Here is a 26,376-nt window from a genome sequence, read left to right on the forward strand (position 1 = left end):
AGCACCGGGGGAGGACTGGGGTTGGCGCCGTGAACACAGCCTGCAGGACTTTAGTGCACCGCGGCTAGCCGGGAAGGAGTCTGGGGAAAAGTCTGGACCTGCCGAAGAGGCAAGAGACTTTTTCTTCCCTCTTTATTTCTTGGTGCGCGAGGAGAGGGGATTAAGAACGCTGCTTCAAGGAGCTCCAGAGACGGGCGCGAGCCGTGGCTAAAAGTGCGGACCCCAGAGACAGACATGAGACGCTAAGGCCGCTGCTACCGCCACCAAGAAGCCTGTGTGCGAACACAGGTCACTATCCACACACCCTTCCGGGGAGCCTGTGCAGCCCGCCACTGCCAGGGTCCCGGGATCCAGGGACAACTCCCCCGGGAGAACGCACGGCACGCCTCAGGCTGGCTCAACGTCATGCCGGCCTCTGCCGCGCAGGCCCGCCCCGCACTCCGTGCCCCTCCCTCCCCCGGCCTAAGTGAGCCAGAGCTCCTGAATCAGCGGCTCCTTTAACCCCGTCCTGTCTGAGCAAAGAACAGATGCCCTCCGGCGACCACACGCAGAGCGGGGTCCGAATCCAAAGCTGAGCCCCTGGGAGCTGTGTGAACAAAGAAGAGAAAGGGAAATCTCTCCCAGCAGCCACAGAAGTAGCGGATTAAAGCTCCACCATCAACTTGATGTACCCTGCATCTGTGGAATACATGAATAGACAACGAATCATCCCAAATTAAGGAGCCGTGTGGATGAAAGGCTCTTGGTGCTGCAGCCAGGAGTTAGTGCTGTGCCTCTGAGGTGGGAGAGCCAACTTCAGGACACCGGTCCACAAGAGGCCTCCCAGCTGCACAAAATATCAAATGGCGAAAATCTCCCAGAGATCTCCATCTCAACGCCAGCACCCAGCTTCACTCAACGACCAGCAAGCTACAGTGCTGGACATCCTATGCCAAACAACTAGCAAGACAGGAACACAAACCCACCCATTAGCAGAGAGGCTGCCCAAAATCATAATAAGTCTACAGACACCCCAAAACACACCACCAGACGTGGACCTGCCCACCAGAAAGACAAGATCCAGCCTCATCCACCAGAACACAGGCACTAGTCCCCTCCACCAGGAAGCCTACACAACCCACTGAACCAACCTTAGCCACTGGGGACAGACACCAAAAACAACAGGAACTACGAACCTTCAGCCTGCAAAAAGGAGACCCCAAACACAGTAAGATAAGCAAAATGAAAAGACAGAAAAACACACAGCAGATGAAGGAGCAAGATAAAAACCCACCAGACCTAACAAATGAAGAGGAAATAGGCAGTCTACCTGAAAAAGAATTCAGAATAATGATAGTAAAGATGATCCAAAATCTTGGAAATAGAATAGACAAAATGCAGGAAACATTTAACAAGGACCTAGAAGAACTAAAGGTGAAACAAACAATGATGAACAACACAATAAATAAAATTAAAAATACTCTAGATGGGATCAATAGCAGAATAACTGAGGCAGAAGAACGGATAAGTGACCTGGAAGATAAAATAGTGGAAATAACTAATGCAGAGCAGAATAAAGAAAAAAGAATGAAAAGAACTGAGGACAGTCTCAGAGACCTCTGGGACAACATTAAACACGCCAACATTCGAATTATAGGGGTTCCAGAAGAAGAAGGGAAAAAGAAAGGGACTGAGAAAATATTTGAAGAGATTATAGTTGAAAACTTCCCTAATATGGGAAAGGAAATAGTTAATCAAGTCCAGGAAGCACAGAGAGTCCCATACAGGATAAATCCAAGGAGAAATATGCCAAGACACATATTAATCAAACTGTCAAAAATTAAATACAAAGAAAACATATTAAAAGCAGCAAGGGAAAAACAACAAATAACACACAAGGGAATCCCCATAAGGTTAACAGGATCTCATTCAGATTTGATGGAGAAATTAAAACCTTTACAGACAAGCAAAAGCTGAGAGAGTTCAGCACCACCAAACCAGCTCTACAACAACTGCTAAAGGAACTTCTCTAGGCAAGAAACACAAGAGAAGGAAAATACCTACAATAACGAACCCAAAACAATTAAGAGAATGGGAATGGGAACATACATATCGATAATTACCTTAAATGTAAATGGACTAAATGCTCCCACCAAAAGACGCAGATTGGCTGAATGGATACAAAAACAAGACGCATATATTTGCTGTCTACAAGAGACCCACTTCAGACCTAGAGACACATACAGACTGAAAGTGAGGGGATGGAAAAAGGTATTTCATGCAAATGGAAACCAAAAGAAAGCTGGAGTAGCAATTCTCGTATCAGACAAAATAGACTTTAAAATAAAGACTATTAGAAGAGACAAAAAAGGACACTACATAATGATCAAGGGATCAATCCAAGAAGAAGATACAACAATTGTAAATATTTATGCACCCAACATAGGAGCACCTCAATACATAAGGCAAATACTAACAGCCATAAAAGGGGAAATCGACAGTAACACATTCATAGTAGGGGACTTTAACACCCCACTTTCACCAATGGACAGATCATCCAAAATGAAAATAAATAAGGAAACACAAGCTTTAAATGATACATTAAACAAGATGGACTTAATTGATATTTATAGGACATTCCATCCAAAAACAACAGAATACACATTTTTCTCAAGTGCTCATGGAACATTCTCCAGGATAGATCATATCTTGGGTCACAAATCAAGCCTTGGTAAATTTAAGAAAATTGAAATTGTATCAAGTATCTTTTCCGACCACAACGCTATGAGACTAGGTATCAATTACAGGAAACGATCTGTAAAAAATACAAACACATGGAGGCTAAACAATACACTACTTAATAACGAAGTGATCACTGAAGAAATCAAAGAGGAAATCAAAAAATACCTAGAAACAAATGACAATGGAGACATGACGACTCAAAATCTATGGGATGCAGCAAAAGCAGTTCTAAGAGGGAAGTTTATAGCAATACAATCCTACCTTAAGAAACAGGAAACATCTCGAATAAACAACCTAACCTTGCACCTAAAGCAATTAGAGAAAGAAGAACAAAAAAACCCCAAAGTTAGCAGAAGGAAAGAAATCATAAAAATCAGATCAGAAATAAATGAAAAAGAAATGAAAGAAATGATAGCAAAGATCAATAAAACTAAAAGCTGGTTCTTTGAAAGGGTAAACAAAATTGATAAACCATTAGCCAGACTCATCAAGAAAAAAAGGGAGAAGACTGAAATCAATAGAATTAGAAATGAAAAAGGAGAAGTAACAACTGACACTGCAGAAATACAAAAGATCATGAGAGATTACTACAAGCAACTCTATGCCAATAAAATGGACAACTTGGAAGAAATGGACAAATTCTTAGAAAGGCACAACCTGCGAAGACTGAATCAGGAGGAAACAGAAAATATGAACAGAACAATCACAAGCACTGAAATTGAAACTGTGATTAAAAATCTTCCAACAAACAAAAGCCCAGGACCGGATGGCTTCACAGGTGAATTCTATCAAACATTTAGAGAAGAGCTAACACCTATCCTTCTCAAACTCCTCCAAAATATAGCAGAGGGAGGAACACTCTCCAACTCATTCTACGAGGCCACCATCACCCTGATACCAAAACCAGAAAAGGATGTCACAAAGAAAGAAAACTACAGGCCAATATCACTGATGAACATAGATGCAAAAATCCTCAACAAAATACTAGCAAACAGAATCCAACAGCACATTAAAAGGATCATACACCATGATCAAGTGGGGTTTATTCCAGGAATGCAAGGATTCTTCAATATACGCAAATCAATCAATGTGATACACCATATTAACAAATTGAAGGAGACAAACCATATGATCATCTCAATAGATGCAGAGAAAGCTTTTGACAAAATTCAACACCCATTTATGATAAAAACCCTGCAGAAAGTAGGCATAGAGGGAACTTTCCTCAACATAATAAAGGCCATATATGACAAACCCACAGCCAACATCGTCCTCAATGGTGAAAAACTGAAAGCATTTCCACTAAGATCAGGAACAAGACAAGGTTGCCCACTCTCACCACTCTTATTCAACATAGTTTTGGAAGTTTTAGCCACAGCAATCAGAGAAGAAAAGGAAATAAAAGGAATCCAAATTGGAAAAGAAGAAGTAAAGCTGTCACTATTTGCAGATGACATGATACTATACATAGAGAATCCTAAAGATGCTAACAGAAAACTACTAAAGCTAGTCAATGAATTTGGTAAAGTAGCAGGATACAAAATTAATGCACAGAAATCTCTGGCATTCCTATACACTAAGGATGAAAAATCTGAAAGTGAAATCAAGAAAACAGTCCCATTTACCACTACAACAAAAAGAATAAAATATCTAGGAATAAACCTACCTAAGGAGACAAAAGACCTGTATGCAGAAAATTATAAGACACTGATGAAAGAAATTAAAGATGCTACAAATAGATGGAGACTTATACCATGTTCTTGGATTGGAAGAATCAACATTGTGAAAATGACTCTACTACCCAAAGCAATCTACAGATTCAGTGCAATCCCTATCAAACTACCACTGGCATTTTTCACAGAACTAGAACAAAAAATTTCACAATTTGTATGGAAACACAAAAGACCCCGAATAGCCAAAGCAGTTTTGAGAACGAAAAACGGAGCTGGAGGAATCAGGCTCCCTGACTTCAGACTATACTACAAAGCTACAGTAATCAAGACAGTATGGTACTGGCACAAAAACAAAAATATAGATCAATGGACAGGATAGAAGGCCCAGAGATAAACCCACGCACATATGGTCACGTTATCTTTGATAAAGGAGGCAGGAATGTACAGTGGAGAAAGGACAGCCTCTTCAATAAGTGGTGCTGGGAAAACTGGACAGCTACATGTAAAAGTATGAGATTGAATTACTCCCTAACACCATGCACAAAGATAAGCTCAAGGTGGATTAAAGACCTAAATGTAAGGCCAGAAACTATCAAACTCTTAGAGGAAAACATAGGCAGGACACTCTATGACATAAATCACAGCAAGGTCCTTTTTGACCCACCTCCTAGGGAAATGGAAATAAAAACAGAAATAAACAAATGGGACCTAATGAAACTTCAAAGCTTTTGCGCAGCAAAGGAAACCATAAACAAGACCAAAAGACAAGCCTCAGAATGGGAGAAAATATTTGCAAATGAAGCAACTGGATTAATCTCCAAAATTTACAAGCAGCTCATGCAGCTCAATAACAAAAAACAAACAACCCAATCCAAAAATGGGCAGAAGACCTAAATAGACATTTCTCCAAAGAAGATATACAGACTGCCAACAAACACATGAAAGAATGCTCAACGTCACTAATCATTAGAGAAATGCAAATTAAAACTACAATGAGATATCATCTCACACCAGTCAGAATGGCCATCATCAAAAAATCTAGAAACAGTAAATGCTGGAGAGGGTGTGGAGAAAAGGGAACCCTCTTACACTGTTGGTGGGAATGTAAATTGATACAGCCACTGTGGAGAACAGTATGGAGGTTCCTTAAAATCTACAAATAGAACTATCATATGACCCAGCAATCCCACTACTGGATATATACCCTGAGAAAACCATAATTCAAAAAGAGTCATGTACCAAAATGTTCATTGCAGCTCTATTTACAATAGCCCGGAGATGGAAACAATCTGAGTGTCCATCATTGGATGAATGGATAAAGAAGATGTGGCACATATATACAATGGAATATTACTCAGCCATAAAAAGAAACAAAATGGAGCTATTTGTAATGAGGTGGATAGACCTAGAGTCTGTCATACAGAGTGAAGTAAGTCAGAAAGAGAGAGACAAATACCGTATGCTAATACATATATATGAAATTTAAGAAAAAAAATGTCATGAAGAACCTAGGGGTGAAACAGGAATAAAGACACAGACTTACTAGAGAATGGACTTGCGGATATGGGGAGGGGGAAGGGTAAACTGTGACAAAGCGAGAGAGAGGCATGGACATATATACACTACCAAACGTAAGGTAGATAGCTAGTGGGAAGCAGCCGCATAGCACAGGGAGATCAGCTCGGTGCTTTGTGATCGCCTGGAGGGGTGGGATAGGGAGGGTGGGAGGGAGGGAGATGGAAGCTGGAAGAGATATGGGAACATATGTATATATATAACTGATTCATTTTGTTGTGAAGCTGAAACTAACATACCATTGTAAAGCAATTATACTCCGATAAAGATGTTAAAATGAAAAAAGAAAAACATAATCAGTACTGAAAATGAATTTAAAATGAGACATAAAATGCAAAAAAAAATCAGATATCTTTATCATGTTACATACAGTTCTGTGTTTCATTACTTGTTAACATGGGAATATGCCTATGGATAAATATGGGTTTTTATTGATGTAGTAGTAGAATACTACTAGATATGTAGAAAGATGCCAACACAAAATCATAGTCTAATTGTAAATCATTCTTTTAAGTTGTAGGTTTTTTGGTATGTGTCTCCTCTGAGGTTAGTTTTGTTTTTAAGTAGGTATTTCCTTATAACTGATATATCTAGTTGTTTGGGTTTTTTAAAAATCACTTATATTTCCTTACAACCATAAAGATGGCCTGGCGAGAGACTTTTTCCGTTCCCCATTTGCAGAATTATTCTGTTTTTATCCTCTTCTGCTCTCTTGCCACCTACTTCTCCTGTTCTCCTTGACTGGCTGTCTCTTGGTATACAGTTTCTTCTATTAATGATAGGAGTTCCAGAAAGAGAACAGATGGATTTAGAAATGTGAATTTAGGTTATGCTTTGTGTTTTTCCTCCTTTCTGTTGTAAACTAAGGTTTGGAATGCAGATAATCCCCCTTTTGTTTGTTTGTTTGTTGAGCTCTGTATTTCAGCTCTAATCTAAACCGTGTAACTGAAACTTCTGCATCTCTAATTTACTTACATTTGTTTCCGTATTAAAGTACTGTAAGCATGTGATCTGGGAGATCATTGGTCAGATTCCCCTTACAAGCCTGAAGGCCTTGTAAAATGTGACTAATGTCCACTGTACTTAAATAAGTCACGTTAAGTAAGACCTATTATTGGCCTTTTCCTGGAAGATGTATGCCTGAAAAGTTTCTTGAGAAACTTCTCTACCCAGCAAATATATCTACTGCTAGTATCTTTTCCTATTAATTTATATTTTTGTAAAATGTTTATTAATATGAATAATATACTGATGTTTTTTCACAAAATCAATACATTAAAAGTAAGCCCAAACTTCTCACTCACTTCTCTATATCTGGCATGTTCCTACTTCCCTAGATGAATTTGGTATGCACCTTCCCGGATCTTTCTCACATAAACATTTAGATACTATGGTATATATATTTTATCCCCAATTTAATATTATTTAGCAAGTCCAAGGAACAAAGGAGAGGGACATTATTTTATAGAGAAAAAGGAGTAAGTTGGGAGGTGTTGTTTTGAACAAAAACCCATTGGAGAAAAGTGAGAGCTCAGGGTGATGATGGCTTCTCATTGGCTGAGTTGCTGGGGTAGTCAGTTTCTTGTAGGAGATGCAGTGTACATCTTTTCCTGTTGGGGCCTGTGATTGATGATCTTTTGTTGAGGTCTGTAATTGAGAATTCTTCTTGTAATTGACATCAGGTTGTACTGTGTGAGGGGACCCCCTTCTGGCCTCCTTCACAGAAGTGAGGTTGTTTTATTTAAAAGATAAAAATAGCAGGCTTCCCTGGTGGCGCAGTGGTTGAGAGTCTGCCTGCCGATGCAGGGGACGCGGGTTCGTGCCCGGGCCCGGGAAGATCCCACATGCCGCGGAGCGGCTAGGCCCGTGAGCTACGGCCGCTGAGCCTGCGCGTCCGGAGCCTGTGCTTTGCAATGAGAGAAGGCCACAACAGTGAGAAGCCCACGTACTGCAAAACAAAACAAAAAAGATAAACTAGCTAGTGCATGTCCTCATGTCACAAAATTCAAGCAGTACTAAGTGTAGAAATGGAAAAGTGAAAATCTCCCTATGTTCCCCAGCCTCTCATTGCCACTTTACTGATTTTAAGCTATTTACAATTTCTCTTATATTCCCGTTATTATGGCTGTATAACAAATTATCCTAAAACTCAGTGGCATAAGAAAAACCTTTTAATTAAGTTAACAAACTGTGTGTCTAGAGTTCATACAGAGCACAGTGGAGATGGCTTGTCTGCTGCATAATGTCTGGGTTCTTAACTGGACGACTGAGAGGCTGGGAGCGAGAAAAGCGTCTGGAGGCTTGCTCACTCACTGTCTGGCAGTTGATGCTGGCTGGTGGCTGAAACCCTACCTAGTACTGTCAGCCAGAACACCTACATACAGCCTTTTCATGTGGCTGCTTGGCTTCCTCACAGCACAGTGGCTTGGTTCCAAGGGCAAGAAGCATCCATCCCGAGAGGATGGGGGAGGGAAAGAACCATGCAGCCTGGATACTTTTTATAACCTAGCCTAAGAAGTCACATACAACACTTCTACTATACTTCTGGTTGTAGCAGTCCTGAGCCTGCTCAGCTTTAAGAGGAGGGGGAATAGACTTCACCTCTTTTTTAAATTGAGGTATAACTGACAAATAACAGTTTCAGGTGTGCGACTTGTGTATATTGGGAAATGATTGTCACGGGTAAGTCTAGTTAACACTTGTTTCCATACACGGTTACAGTTTTTTTTCTTGTGATGAGAACTATTAAGATCTACTCTCTTAGCAACTTTCAAATATGCAATATGTTATTACTAACTATAGTCACTATGCTGTGCATTACATCCCCATAACTTAAATTATTTTGTAACTGGAAGTTTGTACGTTTTGACCCCCTTCACCTATTTCACTCACCTCCCAACCCCCCCACCTCTGGCAACCGCCAATCTGTTCTCTATATCTTTGAGCTTGATCTTTTGTTGTTGTTTTAAATTCCTCATATAAGTGAGATCATATGGTATTTGTCTTTCTCTGACTTATTTCACTTAGCATAATTCCCTCAAGGTCCATCCATGTTGTCGCAAAAGGCAAGATTTTGGTCCTTTTTAAGGCTGAATAATAATTGCATTATATTGATATATATATATGATGGATATATGTGAGGTGATACCTCATTGTGGTTTTGATTTGCATTTCCCTGATGATTAGGGATATTGAGCATCTCTTCATGTACCTGTTGGCCATCTTTATGTCTTTTTTGGGAAAATGTCTATTGGGATCCTCTGCCTATTTTTTAATCAGATTGTTTATTTGGCTATTGAATTATATGAGTTCTTTATATATTTTGGATATTTAACCCCTTATCTGATATATGATGTGCAAATATCTCCTCCCATTCAATAAGTTGCCTTTTCTTTCTTTCTTTTTTTTTTTTTTTTTTTTTTGCGGTACGTGGGCCTCTCACTGTTGTGGCCTCTCCCGTTGTGGAGCACAGGCTCCGGACGTCCACGCTCAGCGGCCATGGCTCACGGGCCTAGCCACTCCGCGTCATGTGGGATCTTCCCAGACCGGGGCACGAACCTGTGTCCCTTGCATCAGCAGGCGGACTCTCAACCACTTGCACCACCAGGGAAGCCTGCCTTTTCATTTTGATGATAGTTTCCTTTGCTATCAACAGCTTTTTAGTTTGATGTAGTCTCACTTATTTGTTTTAGCATTTGTTTCCTTTGCTTTGGGAGTCAGATCCAAAAACTTATCACCAAGACTGATGTCAGGGAGCTTACCACCTATGTTTTCTTCTGGGATTTTTATGGTTTCAGGTGTTACATTCAGGTCTTTAATATATTTTAAGTTAATTTTAAACCATTTTTGAATTGGGAGACTCCACCTCTTGATGGGGAGTGGTAAGATTCTGGAAGAGCGTGTGTGGTTAGAAATACTGCTATGACTGTTTTTAGAAAATACAGTCTGCTATATATCTCTTTCTAGAAATTTGTTTTCACATAGAAGGGATCATAGTATATTTACAGTTCTGCAACTTGTTTTTTTTTCACTTCATTTATTTTTTCATATTAGCAAATTTCTTAGTTCAGGTTTCTATAACAGAATACTGTAGACTGGGTGGCTTACAAACAACAGAAATTTATTTCTCACAGTTCTGGAGGCAGGACATCCAAGATCAGGGTGCTAGCATGGTTGGGTTCTGGTGAGAGCCCGTCATCCAGGTTGCAGATCTTGTATCCTTATATGGTGAAGAGAGGGCAAGAAAGCATTCTGGGGTCTCTTTTATGAGCACACTAATCCCACGCATGTGGGCTCCACCCTCGTAACCTAATCACCTCTGAAAGGCCCCACCTCCTAATACCATCACATTGGGGATTAGGATTTCAAAATATGAATTTTGAGGAGACTCAAACATTGAGTCCATAACAGCAAATCAGAGTCAGCCTCATTTTCAAGTATCATGGTATTGGAATTTTGTCTTTCCTTTTAATGATACTTGTAATATGTGAATATCTAAATTACGGACACTTGAAATAATGTAGAAATACAGAGCAAAATGTCAGAGTCCTCCTTCCTCTTGGCCCCCACTCACATATCCCATTTCATGACATTTATTGCTCTCCTAGCCAGATGTTGCATTGAGTTTGTCGACAGTCATGTATCTATATCTATATCTTTATATATAATCAAAATAGACTGTACCATAAAGGTATAGCATATAAGTTATGTTGTCTTGTCAGTGGCCATAAATTACGTGATGACTTTTGGTTCAATAAATTAATTAAACTCAAATTTAGAAGGTATTTTTGTGGGATTTGGGAAACTATATGCATATCATTTGGGCAACCTATTAGTGTTAGACATTCAAAAACTGTTTTCAAAATACTGAGACTTGGGCTTCCCTGGTGGCGCAGTGGTTGAGAGTCCGCCTGCCGATGCAGGGGACACAGGTTCATGCCCCGGTCTGGGAAGATCCCACATGCCGCGGAGCAGCTGGGCCCTGAGCCATGGCCGCTGAGCCTGCGCGTCCGGAGCCTGTGCTCCGCAACGGGAGAGGCCACAACAGTGAGAGGCCCGCGTACCGCAAAAAAAAACCAAAAAAACCCCTCAGACTTGCCTTTAACCTGATTATTTGAAGTCTTCAGGCTTAAATGTACATGGATTATTGTGGTCCTTCCAAGTTATTGAATATTTTTGTTAATATTGTAGGAAAATATGTAGAGATGCTACTTAGTCATTAAGAACTAAATGTGATCAAACAACCCAATCGAAAAATGGGCAGAAGACCTAAATAGACATTTCTCCAAAGAAGACACACAGATGGCCAAAAGGCACATGAAAAGATGCTCAACACTGCTAATTATTAGAGAAATGCAAATCAAAACTACAATGAGGTACCACCTCACACCAGTCAGAATGGCTATCATTAAAAAGCCTTCAGGGAATTCCCTGGTGGTTCAGTGTTTGAGACTCCAAGGTTTCACCGAGGGCCTGGGTTCGATCCCAGGTTGGGGAACTAAGATCCCACAAACCACGTGGCATGGCCAAATAAATAAATAAATAAGAAGAAAAAATAAAAAGCCTTCAAATAACAAATGGTGGAGGAGGGGGTGGAGAAAAGGGAACCCTCCTACACTGTTGGTGGGAATGTAAATTGGTGCAGCCACTATGGAAAACACACAGTATGGAGGTTCCTCAAAAAACTAAAAATAGAGTTGCCATATGATCCTACAATCCCACTCCTGGGCATATATCCAGAGAAAACTATAACTGGAAAAGATACATGCACCCCAGTGTTCATTGCAGCACTGTTTACTATAGCCAAGACATGGAAACAACCTAAATGTCCATCGACAGATGAATGGATGAAGAAGATATGGTACATATATACAATGGAATACTATCCAGCCATAAAAAGAATGAAATACTGCCATTTGCAGCAACATGGATGGATCTAGAGATTATCATACTAAGTGAAGTCAGAAAGAGAAAGATACCGTATGATACCACTTATATGTGGAATCTAAAATATGACACAAATGAACTTACCTACGAAATAGAAACAGGCTCACAGGCATAGAGAACAGACCTGTGGTTGCCAAGGGGGAAGAAGGGATAGGGGAAGAAAGGATTGGGAGTTTGGGATTAGCAGATGCAAACTATTGTGTATTGAATGGATAAAGAAGATCCTACTGTATAGCACAGGGAACTATATTCAATATCCTGTGATAAACCATAATGGAAAAGAATGTGAAAAAGAATGTACATATATATGTATAACTGAATCACTTTGCGGTACAGTAGAAATTAACACAACATTGTAAATCAGCTATACTTCAGTAACATAAATTTTAAAAAAAAGAACTAAATGTGATCAGATATAGTTAGGTTTTAGCTGTCTCCCAGTTGAAACACTGGGCTTCCTCAGTGGTGTGATTATGCAGGAATAATTGAATTGAATGTACTTTGTATTTTGTCATTTCTTTAAAATTCCCCTCCTGTAATTTGGCAATGTATATCAAAACTTAAAGTGTACATACCTTCACTATAGCAACTCTACTCCATATTCTAAAGAGATTAATCAAGTGTGTAAGACTGTATTTATATGAACATTCACCACAACATTGTTTTTCATATACAAATTTGGAAATGATGCAATTAAATGGAATGCTGTGCAGTATTAAAAATTAGGGGGAGCTGGGTTTTGGCAGTCTAAGGTTATTTCAAGCTAACCTGTTACTGTGAGCTGTGTGAGGTCTGGTCAGAGGACATTGACCAACTGTTTAACCCCTGATTCGAAAGTACTTTTTTGTTGTTGGTTTTGGAATTTCACTTTTTGAAAAAATAGTAGTGATAAATAGGAATAGGCTAATTTGTACAAACAGGCAGCCCTTTCCTGCATATTGCTATAATCCGAAAGCATTCTGTGGGCCATGACCTGAGTTTTTATATACATTTTATATTTAATTTTATATAATATTAATTATGTCATTTAATGCTCACAATGACATTAAGGTTGATAACAGATTGTATTTATCTCTTCTATAGTTTGAAACTCTGCCTAAGAAAGTAACAGACACAGAACTTGAAACCAGATACCTCTGACTTTAAAGCTTCTCTTTTGAACCACTGTTCTGTACCACACTGTTTACCAGTCCACAGGTAGACCCGGTGCATGGGAAAGAAGAGCACCTCCAATATACATGAGGTTCTTGAGCAGACATAGAAAAACAGCAGATAAGTTCTTGTTTAGGTACTGTCTTAGTTTGCTCAGGCTGCTCTGGAAAAATACCACAGACTGGGCAGCTTAGACAACAAATAATTATTTCTCACAGTTCTGGAGGCACTGGGAAGTCCAAGATCAAGATGTTGCCAGATATGCCAGAGTGATTTGGCTCTTTTCTTGGTTTTCAAACAGCCACCTTGCTGTACCCTCACATGGCACAGAGAGAATGACGGCTCTGGTCTCACCCTCTTCCTGTATGGGCACTAATTCCATCATGGTGGCTCCACTCTCATGACCTCATCTAAACCTAATCACCTCCCAAAGGCCCCCATCCCCAAATTCTATCACTTTGGGAATTAGGGCTTCAACATATGAATTTGGAGTGGTGGGGGAAACACGAACATCCATAGCAGGTACCTTTTGATAACTCCAAAGAGAGACTTTCTGTTTTTTGTAATTTTCTTCAAAGAATTTCTCCAAGGTAAGCTTCCTCATAGAAGTTCCATTTATCTGCTTTTTGTCATTAGAGTCTTATTTTGATCTATGGTTTTTCCATCAGCCTCTGACAGCCAAGGTTCTATGTGAGGCTTCCTGGATATCCTAAGAGACTATTTTAGGTTCTACATTTTCCCTAACAGGAAATCTCTGCCAAGACTCTTGTATTCTTTAAATCTCTGTTTTCTGCCTTTTTCCCCAAGGAAGAAAAACGTTTCTTCTAATCATACTATGTTGTCTCTTCGATTTTGAAGCTAACTCATCTAAGGAACTTTACATGGCCATCCTGGTTAGCTGGGGAAGATCCCAGATCTTCCCTGGGATCCTGGGATCAGTGTTAGCATGAAGGTTTACCTAGGCAGCAACCATTGGCTGTAGATAGTCCACATGTGGTTCCCGCCACTCCACTGTAATACAGAAAATACTTGAAGTTTATGGCTCCATCTTGTAGATACTGCCATGCCTGTTTCCTTCATTTATTATCCTTGGTTTTCTTTTTTTTTTAATTGAAGTATAGTTGATTTACAGTGTAGTGTTAATTTCTGCTGTATAGCAGAGTGATTCAGTTCTCTCTCTATATATATATGTACATTCTTTTTCATATTCTTTTCCATTATGGTTGACTGCAGGATTTTGAATATAGTTTTGAAAATAGTAGGACCTTGTTTATTGGTTTTCTTTTAGTTATGTTTGCTTTCATAAATGGTTTCCTTTTGGAGTAGCCAAAATCAGCATCAGTAGTCCCACTGTATTCTTCAAATAAGTCAAGAGAAAACTGAGATGCACTGTAAGTTAGGTCTCTCTGTTTAAAGAGTTCCATCAAAAGACTCTCTTGTTTTACTAAATGTGTTTTTTAAATTCTTTAAAGACTATAATTTACCCATCGTGTTTGAATCTGACATACTGAATATATATTCCAACACGCTGGTTTGGGTAAAACACTAAGTCCTGGACTAGAAATGTGGTCATGATACTTTGGCACCTTATTATTCAGAGCCTGCAGCATCATCTGCTTGTGAACATGTAGAGTGTAGCCAGGAACCCATAGGAGATCAGCCAGAAGAGCAGGATCCAGCTCCAGCTCTTGGTGGAATGTCCCAAAGATTCACTGCAGCTTGGGCTAGAGATGGAGTGCTTCAGTCAGCCAGGCTCCCAGTGAATAATTTCTTCTCATTCTTGGTCATGTGTGTGTGTGTGTGTGTGTGTGTGTGTGTGTGTGCGCGTGCGTATGCGTGTATGTATGTGTGAAGGCACTTTTTAACAATTTTCTTAAAGCTGAAAAGGCTTCTGCCTGCATGGCATGAGTTATAATTTGACCTGCTCAAAGTCGTAATTTGACCTCCCACTCTGTGGTTCCCCTTACCTAGAAAAAAATCATTTATGAACCAACACAGCTACCACATAAAGCTGACATCATTTCTATATTTACCAATTGTGAGTGAATTAGTTTTCTAGAAACTTGTATAGCAGGACAAATTGTACATTACCGTTTTTTTTATCATAGTCCCAAAGGGAAGCCTACTCCTTCTGGTGACACCTAAAGGGAAAGAGATCTCTTTTAGTGCTGAAAGAAAACATTGGCTGTGTTAATCTTAGAGGTTATTAGGTAATGACATCTATGGTCATTTTCGCTTTACTCTGAATTTGCTTCAGTTCAGTTTTATATCAGTTGATTATCAACTCACTGGAGTATTCTGTAACCATGCAAAATTGTGAAAAACAAATTGTGGTTGGTTACACAGTGTTTAATGATATGTTAACTAAAATTATGATACAAAATTTTGTATGTTGTAAAGTAGAATGGAATTGAGATTAAAAATTTAGACTCTGGAGTTAGTATTGGATATGTTAGCCAACCTCTCCCAAACACGTTTCTTCATCCGTAAAGTAGGAGTTATAGCACCTGCCTCCTGCTATTGAATGTGAAGATTAAATAAATTAAAGTTCTTAGTATAGTCTCTACCACATAAAAGTTCCCAGTAAATATTTGTTATTATAATGATTGTAATTATATGAAAGTATGCATATTTTAATGCTAGAAAACATAATGATAATTGTACTAAGTCAGTGAATTAATCCACATTAATTTCTAAGTATTCTGTAATTTTATTTTTATTATAATGTAATATAAATAATAAATTATTTAAATTATAATTTAAAGTAATATAATTTATAAATTTATCATTAAAATATATTTCTATTTAAATGTATTTCTAATGTGATAATAAGAAGGTACCCCTATTCCACATTGATAAAACATATAGGTATCTGTTATATGTCTTAGAATTGGAGGCAGTCAGACTAATGCCATTAACAGAAAACTGTGCTGATTTGTGCATATCTAGAGAGCATTTGGTTCTGAGGTTGACTAAATACAGCAGCTAAGTAATACTGCTTACACGCCCCAGCCACAGTGGCCTTGTGGTTCCTCAACACCAGCTCGCAGGCACCTTTTCATCTAGGGGCCTTTCCTAGTTGTTTACTCTGTCTGGAATTCCTGAATGCTCATCTCCTTGATCTTTTACTGCTATTATTGTGTAGATAGTCCCTTAAGTGTTACTGCCTCTGTCTGCCTAATTTAAAGTGGCTACTGGACTGCCACTGTATGCCATCCTACTTTCTCTGTGTGGCTCTCTGACATTTTTATAATATACTTGTTAATTGTGTGATTTTCCCCACAAGACTGTATGATCCATAAGACTAGAAACTTCGCCTTTTCAGAAACTTTGTCCTTTTCACACCATATCCTCAGTACCTGGAACTGTACTTGGCATGTAGTAGGCATTCAGTAAACATTTTGAATGAATAAGTAAATAAACGATTGTTGCATTATAACTAGACATAATTAATGAGCATCTCACATTTCTAAATGAACACTTTTATATAGCTACACAAAAATGCTTGTTTTTTCTCATATTTCATGGGTATTTCCTAGATGTCTTTAGCTGGTTGTCATTATCAGTAGTGTTGAGTAATTTAAGGGCCAGATAGTAAATATTTTAGGCTTGGAGTCTCTATGGCAACTACTAAACTCAGCTGTTGTAGTGAAAGCAGACATAGACAATATGTAAACAAATGGGTGTGACTATGTTTCAGTAAAACTATTTATAAAAATAGGCCTCCAGCCTACAGGTTTTAGTTTGGTGACCCTGGCTATAGACTACAAACCCACTGCAAGGGTGTGGGGTGAAACCCAGATCTGCCAGCATCACAGGGAGGTCAAAAACGAACACAGTGAGCATCTTATCTGGTAGACCCACATTGAGAAAGGAGGATGAGACTGATGGAAGCATGAAGAAGAAGCCTAGAGCTGGTGGTGTGGCCCTCCGTGGAAGTAGATTTGTGAGGAAGTGGATATGTAAAGACTTGGGGGCTTTTCACATGGAAATCATGTCATTTGTAGCTATCATTGAGCTACAGACAGCCAGCAAGTCAGACCTGAAGACAAGGGCATCAGTTCAAGTAGAGCTATAGCCAAAAGCCAGGGCTGGCACTTGAGTTACATAATGTACAATGAACTGATAATTCATTGGTCATTTTGATCACAGCTGTAGATTTTGGGATATGCTGTGTGACTGCTAAATACTAAACCCAAGAAAGTTATTTTTACTCCTTATTTGATATCTTAAGTAATTAGATAGTACTTGTTCAATCCAAAGACCTAATAAATCTTTTTGTTTTACATTCGCTACAATGCTACTTAGAGGTGGAAGAGTAATGGGAAAAGATACATATATGCTTATAAAAATGTAAGGACATCTCTGGAGAGATTCACAAAAAAACCTGAGTGCTGTGGAGGCTGAAGGACAGAAGAGAGCAAGAGATTTACCTTGCATAGAGTATCCTTTTGTACTTTTGAATTTTGTACTGTGTATACGTATTAGTTATTGGGGAAAAATTAATAAAACTTAAAGTATATGTAAAGTAGGAGGTTCATTAGGTCTGATTTGTGACCCAAGGGTCTAGTAATCTTTTTTTTCAATTTCTTTAGAATGTGTAATTTTTTACAATATTATTAGCTATAGTCACCATGCTGTACATTACATTCTTATAACTTATTCATTTTTTAACTGGAAATTTGTATCTTTTGACTGCCCTTCACCCATTTTGCCCACCCTCCTCCCCCTGCCTCAGGCTACCACCAGTCTCTTCTCTATATCCATGAGATCTTTGTTTTTAGATTCCACATATAAGTGGATCATACAGTATCTTTCTCTGTCTGACTTATTTCACTTAGCATAATGCCCTTGGGGTCCATCCATGTTGTCGCAAATGGCAAGATTTCCTTCTTTTTTATGGCTGAATAATACTCCTCTGTGTGTGTGTGTGTGTGTGTGTGTGTGTGCGCATCGATTCATCCATCAGTGGACGCTTAGGTTATTTCCATGTCTTGGCTATTGTAAATAATGCTACAGAAAACATGGGACTGCATTTATCTTTTCGAATTAGTGTTTTTGTTTTCTTCGGGTAAATACCCAGAAGTGGAATTGCTGGATCATATGGTAACACTACTTTTAATCTTTTGAGGAACCTCCATACTGTTTTCCATAGTGGCTGCGACCAATTTATATTCCCACCAACAGTGCACAAAGATTCCCTTTTCCCACGTCCTTACCAACACTTGTTATTTATTGTCTTTTTGATAATAGCTGTAGAATGCATAAATTTTTAAAGAGGTTTTGGATTGATTCTTTTCATATTTAAGAAGGTTTAAGGTACCCAGCATATTTTTACATTAATTAAGATCTGTTTTCCCATTCTAATTCAAGTAGAACTACTTTGGGGACTTCCCTGGTAGTTCAGTGGCCAAGATTCCACGCTTCCAATGCAGGGGGCCGGGGTTCGATCCCTGGTCAGGGAACTACATCCCACATGCCGCAACTAAGAGTTTGCATGCCGCAACTAAAGACCCCGCATGCCACAACTAAGACCTGGTGCAGCCAAATAAATAAATATTTAAAAAACAAAAACCAAAAAACAAATAGAACACTTTTAGTGATATACACCAAAGCAAGCCTGATCATCTTAGAGAACAACTTACAAGATGATTTGTTCTGTTAATTCCAATAATTGTTTTAGATGAGGTCATAATTTGTTTGGCACAGTAATAATAATAGCTAACGTTTCTTCTTTCTTGGGTTGTTACGACATTTCATATGCACTGTGTATTTTAATTCTCACTTGTACTCAGATATAGGTAATATCATCCCCATTTTACCAGATGAGGAAACTAAAGCTTAGAGGTGTTAAAGAATTCACCCAAGGTCTTGAAACTCTAGAAAGTTGCAGAGCCTGACTTTAAGTCAAGATCTGCCTTTTTGCAGAGCCCATGCTTAACCAGCTAAGCACGACTGCTCTGTAGTTGCTTCCCCAAACAATTGCAGGTTATGTGTTAACTGCTTTAATGGAGAGGGGGTGTCATTATAAAGTAATGAGGCTGAATTGAAAAGTTGCATGTTCATTCAGTTTACTGTGTATCATCTCTTTTAAGATTTATGAGATGATCATTTCTAAACATCCTAAAAGCCCTCAGCATAGGGTGAACATTCATAAAAGGATGATAGGGCTTCCCTGGTGGCGCAGTGGTTGAGAGTCCGCCTGCCGATGCAGGGGACGCGGGTTCGTGCCCCGGTCCGGGAAGATCCCACATGCCGCGGAGCGGCTGGGCCCGTGAGCCATGGCCGCTGAGCCTGCGTGTCCGGAGCCTGTGCTCCGCAACGGGAGAGGCCACAACAGTGAGAGGCCCGCGTACCGCAAAAAAAAAAAAAAAAAGGATGATATATGTTTATTGATAGATGGGTTTTTACTTTTCACTTATCTTTAAAATTCATAATCATATGTTTCCAAAATTAAATTGTATATAAAGATAGACATTGAAAACTTCGGATCCCTTCTCATCAGAGCCCACTCCATTCCTCCATCCCACCCCCAACTCCTGTGGTATCATTTTTATTAGTTTCTTCCTTGTCTAACCACTGTTTATGCAGATGTAAGCAAAAAGGAAAAAAAAAAAAGCCTTCCTTTCAAAGGTGCATTTTCTACAAAGAGAACCTATTTTTTCTATCAGAAGCAGAGGCTTCTAGTTTTCAGGGAGAAAAAAACCTTATTAACGAAGTTTACTCTTTTTCTAGTAGCTCTCCTCTACAGTTAAGTGCTTTTCCTTTGGGAAGTCTAATAACATACGGCAGCAGGAGTTTCTGTCACAGGTGCCTTTTTTTTTTTCTGAATTTTAAATTTTATTTTATTTTTTATACAGCAGATTTCTTATTAGTTATCTATTTTATACATATTAGTGTATATATGTCAATCCCAATCTCCCAGTTCATCCCACCACCACCACCCATCCACAGGTGACTTTTAAAAATTCCTAATTTAAATAGGTGAATTGCACTAGATCACAGTATATTTGAATATTATGTTGAGGAGAAAATAATCCCCCCAAACTGAACAGCCCCTCAATATATTCTATGTTTTTATCTGATTTTGAAGGTGTGATATATACTGTAGTAGCATTCATTAAAAAGCAAAACATGATCTTTCTAATAAATATTATCCATTTTTGGTTAAGTCCAGTGGCTAACTTTCCTTTCTTCTTATTCATTGTAGTTGAGGCAGTCCCAGTCCTACTGCACAGACACAGAATGTCTTCAGGAATGTAAGTAATGATGGGACAGGAGGAGGCTTGGCATTGGGGGCAGAATTAGAGACCAGAATAAGACTGAATTTTTTGCCAGAAATTATTCTTACAGTTTGCCCTTTAAGGAAATGGTTCTTAGTAATGTATTTCCTACTTAAATATTTAATTTTTTAACTTAAAAAATTTGTTTTTTGGTCCTGTCACAAAAACAAAACCTGTTCATTGAATAAAATTATAAAATCACAGATAAAAAAAAAAGAAAAGGAAAAACTTCCAGAATAATAAAAGATGACCACTGTTAACAACTTGGTGTAAACCCTTCCAAGACCCTTTTTTGGGCAAATACACGTGGAACAGGGCACTTCTGGCTCGTTGAACTGAACACCGAGGCTGCTAGCACAAACCCCTCACTCTTTCCCTACCATCGATTTGCATCCATTGGCAACTTTGAGAATTTGTGAGTGAAGGCAGGGGGGGCCATTTTTTCCCAACGTTTGGAAGCTTTGGAGACATTGGAGTCATTCCTTTGGCTCTGACATTAGGATTCTCAAGACGGTAAGGGCAGTAGGGAGGTTTCTCCATGGCTTTATGGGCAATGGTGATGGTAAAGTGAGAATCAGTGCAGGAAGATGGATTCCGCATGATGAATGTAGCTGACAGACTTATAATATGAGGCATCTTTTTTTCAGGACAGACATAACTTGAGGGATGCTTTGAGGGGAAATTATAGCCAATCCAGTCTTATACCATAATAATTTGACTGTAAGAATGGAAGTATGACGTTTACAGGATGGTGAAGCCTGGCACAATTCAATTTCATATATACTTACAAATACGGGATCACTTTGTATATGTTGTTTTTCACTACTGTATTGTGAGTATATCAGCATGTATTTACCTTAAAAATATTTACTGACTAAATAATAATTCATTATGGGGATGCACCAGTGTTCAAATAATTCCCTTTTGTTGGAATCTTAGGTTGCTAATATATTTTTGCTGTTATAAATAATGCTTGAACAAACATCCTTTTGCACATTTTAAGGCTTTTGACATATTGCCAAATTGCATTTATTAATAGGCTAGTTGCTTATACTTCACATCTCTGAAGCTGAGCACCACTTTATTATGTATGTGAAACTAAAACAAAACACAGTAAGGTATCATTATAAAGGAACTTGTTAGTACATTATTAATTACTGGTATTACTGTGTGAACTGGGTATCCCATCAAATTCTGTAAATGTAACAATTTAGAGAAACAGGAGCTAGTACAGTGCCTGTCCCAAAGTAGAAACTTTGTCAGAATGTAGTCCTTTGGTGCAGCAGGGTAATAATTATATGCCTCTGGGCAAGAAAGTAATGGGCAGACTTGTGTTAGGTTTTGGGGATGATGGGTGGTGGTTCCCCAACTCCAGATTTCTTTATGTTGTCTCTTCAGTAGCGTTCATTAATCTGCAGTGTGCCCTCTGATAAGCGTCGTAAATTTTTGCCTCAGCAGTAAAGCTAAAATGTGTTCTTCTAGTTGAAAATAATCTTATTGAACTCCTTATGGGAAAACAAGTGTTTATTATATTTGTGGTATTTGTGACCCTCGAGCCAGTCCCACCTGTAAACCAAGTATACTCTTATTTCTGTAGGTGAAATTTCACTTCTTTAATCCAAATATAAAGGCACAACTCTAGAGCTTGAGTATTAATTCAGTTATCTTGGCCAGTCGTTGCACCCCGCCCCAGTTCTTTTAGCATTTGGTGGAAATCCTTTCTAACAGCCATGTCTTTAAATGGTTTAAGCAGTTGTTTCCTCTGAGCGATATAATTACTTTTCTGTGTATTCTAAATTTTCACGAATGAGATTATGCTGTTTTCATAAAATATATATTAATCGGGGGTCCCTGCAACCCCTTCTTCTGTTTCAATAATTTGTGAGAATGGCTTACAGAAGGCAGGAAAACAGTTTAATTACTATTACCAGTTTATTACAAAGGATGCAACTCGGGAACAGCCAAATGGAAGAGATGCCTAGGGCAAGGTATGAGGAGAAAAGGGGTACAGAGCTTCCCTGTCTTCTCTGGGTGCCCCACCCTCCCAGCTCCTCCATGTGTTCACCAACCGGGAAGCTCTGTGAACCCTGTTGTTTAGGGTTTTTATGGAGGTTCCATTCCATAGGCATGAATGAGTAAATCATTGGCCATTGGTGAATAACTTGGAAGCTGGAAGTTCCAACCTTCTAATCACTTGGTCAGACTCCCAGTGAGTCCCCATCCTGAAGCTTTCTGGGGGCCCACTAAGAGTCACCTCATTAACATCAACTCAGATATGGTCGAAAGGGGTTTATTATGAATAAGAAAAGACGTTCCTGTCACCCTTATCACTCAGGAAATTCCAAGGATTTTAGCAGCTTTCCGACAGGAACCAGAATGAAGACCAAATATATGTATTTCTTATTATATCATAATATCACAGTATCCATTGTGCCTGCCATGATGTGCTGCATGTATTTGAGATGATTTAATAGAATATGAAGCTCATTACTTCATGTGGTAGCAGAATCTAGTTGCAATCTGTGAACATATCTAGTTGCTGCATGATTCTTTATATTGAGCTACATTCCACTTCATCGTGATATTTACCCACAGTTTTGTTCTCTAGAGCTGCATAGAATGAGTCTGCCCACTCTTCTGAAAGACTGTCTTTCAGATAAAGAGTTGTGGAAACCAGCTCTATTGCTAATTTAATTTTGGAGTAAATCAAAAGATGGGTAGATGTTCTGAGGATATTGTAATTACTGTATACAACTCCAAAATCACAGGGTTAAAGCCTGCTGGTGCACTGTCCAATTTCACTGCTGTTCTGTTTCTGCCTTTCCCACTGGAAACCTGTATACATTTATAGAAATAATCCCTCAGGATCTGCCAGCTCTTAGAGCCTCCCTCTCATTCATCTTCCTGTTGTCCAGCTAAGTTAATAGCTTCACTGTGAATATTCCATTTGACATCTTATTTGTAATACTTTTTCTTGTAACCAAAGACTTAACCCTTGAGCAAAATGGAACCCTGTATTTTGGTGTACAAAGTCCTTTTACATTTTTATGATTTGACATTTTTCTAGACCATAGAGTAAAAAGTATTTACCCTTTTAAGGCAATTAATTCCTAGGCAGTGAGGGGAACAGACTTTATATCCTGCATGTGATTGTGCTTCTTCTTTTTTTTTTTTTTTCTCCAGTACGCGGGCCTCTCACTGTTGTGGCCTCTCCCGTTGCGGAGCACAGGCTCCGGACGCGCAGGCTCAGCGGCCATGGCTCATGGGCCCAGCCGCTCCACGGCATGTGGGATCCTCCCGGACCGGGGCACGAACCCGTGTCCCCTGCATCGGCAGGCGGACTCTCAACCATTGCGCCACCAGGGAAGCCCAGATTGTGCTTCTTAATATCTAGATTACTTGGCACTACGTTAATATTTAGAATATTTAGTGCCAAACAGTTGTCACAATAAAAACCATAGTGGTCAGCTCATTCAAAGGCCCTTTCAGCTCTGTGTGTTGACTTTAAAATAGCTGCTCCTGGTATTTGTATTAGCCGCATGCTGTGTCGGGGAGTTTGAGTAGCATGCCTGTTCTGAGACTTCACGAAGAAGTAGATCTTGTCACAAGGGACTGTGAATAATCACAGAAAGCCTATAGTGACCCCATTCATCCCTATTCCTGGATATTTCAAAAAGTCTAAGTCAGTTCAGATACCCAGTGTCTCCAATCCTAAGACATTTTAGGTTTACTGCTTTTGCTTCATTCAATTTAATGTTTTTATATATGGTTCAAAAATCAAGAAGTTAATTAGTGTATAGTGAAAAGGTGTCTTCCTACTCATATTCTCCCCTCTAACCATGTCCTATCTCTAGGTATTATTGGCCTTCTATGTAGCTTTCCAGAATTTCTTTATGCATGTACAGGCAAAATATAGATTATTTGCCCCCCTTTCTTAGTACACACTGGTTTTCACCTGCTTTTTTTCTCTGTCAAAAAATAGCATATCTCATGGAGACTTCCCTCAACATTGTTTTATAACTTCATAGTATTCCATTTTACAGATATACCATAATTTCTTTTTTTTTTTTGAGAATTACATTTTATTTGATAGACTTGCTGAGGACTTAAGCCTGGAAGACAGCCTCTCAGATGACACTGAGGGACTGCTCTGAAGAGGTAAGGGAGGAGCCAGGATATATAGGAGTTTTTGCAAGAAACCAGGTAGTAGGAACATCAAAAGATTATTGTTAATTAAAGAAAGACAGGGACTTCCCTGGTGGTCCAGTGGTGAAGACTCCAGGCTTCCACTGCAGGGGGTGTGGGTTCGATCCATGGTTGGGAAACCAAGATCCTGCATGCCATGTGGCGCAGCAAAAAAAAGAAAAACAGACATCTCAAGTTAATTAAGTCAGCGCTTTTCTTTGTACGGGAAGATGCAAGAGTCTGAGTTCATTTAAATCATTCCTTGAATACGCACCTTATCAATGAAAAAAAATGATGCCTGCCAATTCAGTAAACAAAGGATGTTGCAGCCATCAAGCCATCAAGCCCTCACATTACAGCTGCCTGAGGGTGAGCCCTGAGGGAACTCAGCATAGAAATAGGATGCCTGCCATCAGACACTGCAGCCACCACCAGCCCCCCATAGTGCACCGTGAGGAGACGCAGGATGAGAAAACATGGGAGAGAAATATACCATAATTTCTTAATCAGACACTCTTGGCAGACGTTTAGGTCTGTTTCCAGTTTTTTGTTAATAACCTTGCACTGTTTGTCCGTGTGAAAGTACATTCTAGAGCCAATCTTAAGTTTGTGCTACTGATGTAAACAGAAAAACATTGACTGTGATCAAGAGGTTCGACTATAATTGGTTCAGCTATTGTCCTTTATTCTGAGATGGGCCTTAAGTTATTAGAGAATAAGAGAAATGCTCTTATCAAACCTGGGAGGTCAGGTCAAACCTGGGAAGTCAGATCAAACCTGCATCCATTTGGCCTTTTAAGTGGAGAATTCTTCTGCATACTACCGCCCTGCAGAAATTTTAGAGGCACCCTTACTTTTTCTTCCTCCTACCATAACCAGTCCAGGCAGTCGCCAAGTGTTCTGCTTCTTTCATCCTGTTACCATTTGTGTCTGACCCTTTTTCATTCTCACTTCACCATCTTATCCAGCCTAGCTATTCACACAAGGAATTTTCTGCACTCAGTCTTTTCTGTGCTCTAGTTGATCCTAATACTGATTTTAACTAGAGCACAGATTGATAATGGTTGATGTTTTTTGAATACCTACTGTGTACCAGGTACTGTGCTGCTTTCCATGTACTGACCATTTCTCTCTTCTATCTTTCTAACTACCCTATGAGGTGATTGTAATATTTCCATTTCACAGATAAGGAAATCGAGGCACAAAGATTATATATCTAAGAGGTGGTGGAGTCAAACAGCTATGAGATGGTCTCAGTTCTTAAAAAGTTAATGACCTAATTAGGAGAAGTAGGAAACCATTCCTTCAAACTAGAAGTGCTACACTAGTCTAGAGAAGAAGGGAAAGAGTGGGCAGAGAAAACGGAGACTTTTTTACAGACGAGAGAGGGGTGTAATTAAATGAGATTAGTTGTAATATCATGCCAGATGGGGAAGAATAATCAGTCCCCAGAAGGACTGAGTTTGCAAAGTTGGCAAGTGCTGTTAGCCACACTAGCATTGAACTATTGCATCAGATTCGTTTGGAAAGCTTTAAAAATATTGTTGATTCCTGACCCCACCCCTGAGCTGCTCCTAAATTAGATGATGTGAGGCAGGGCCTTGGAAACTGTGACATTGGTATCATCACAGGCTATTCTGATGGCAGACAGGCCAGGGAACCACTGGCTAAAGAAGGAAGAAAGAATGGGGTTGACTAGACCAGGGGATGCTTTTTCTGAGAAATGGTAAGAGGTAATATTGATGAGTAGGGCCACATCTGATGAGGAAAGGCCAGGCTGAAGAGTTCAGAGTTGAAGCAGTAGCAGTGGAAAGTGAGTCACTGGATTAGCCAGCAGAGAT

At 39.3% G+C, this 26,376-nt stretch overlaps 1 protein-coding gene across 1 annotated transcript in view; it reads left to right on the top strand.

Annotated features, from left to right (window-relative positions):
• The window catches only part of SMIM14 (small integral membrane protein 14), a 71,567-nt gene that overhangs the window by 35,927 nt on the left and 9,264 nt on the right, over positions 1–26,376 (top strand). The window contains exon 3 of the mRNA XM_004266247.4: positions 20,278–20,326. Coding sequence (XP_004266295.1) covers positions 20,278–20,326 — 49 coding nt within the window. The remainder of the gene's footprint in view (positions 1–20,277; positions 20,327–26,376) is intronic.

The sequence above is a fragment of the Orcinus orca genome, chromosome 4 (genome assembly GCF_937001465.1).
Source record: "Orcinus orca chromosome 4, mOrcOrc1.1, whole genome shotgun sequence".
Classification (NCBI taxonomy): domain Eukaryota; kingdom Metazoa; phylum Chordata; class Mammalia; order Artiodactyla; family Delphinidae; genus Orcinus; species Orcinus orca.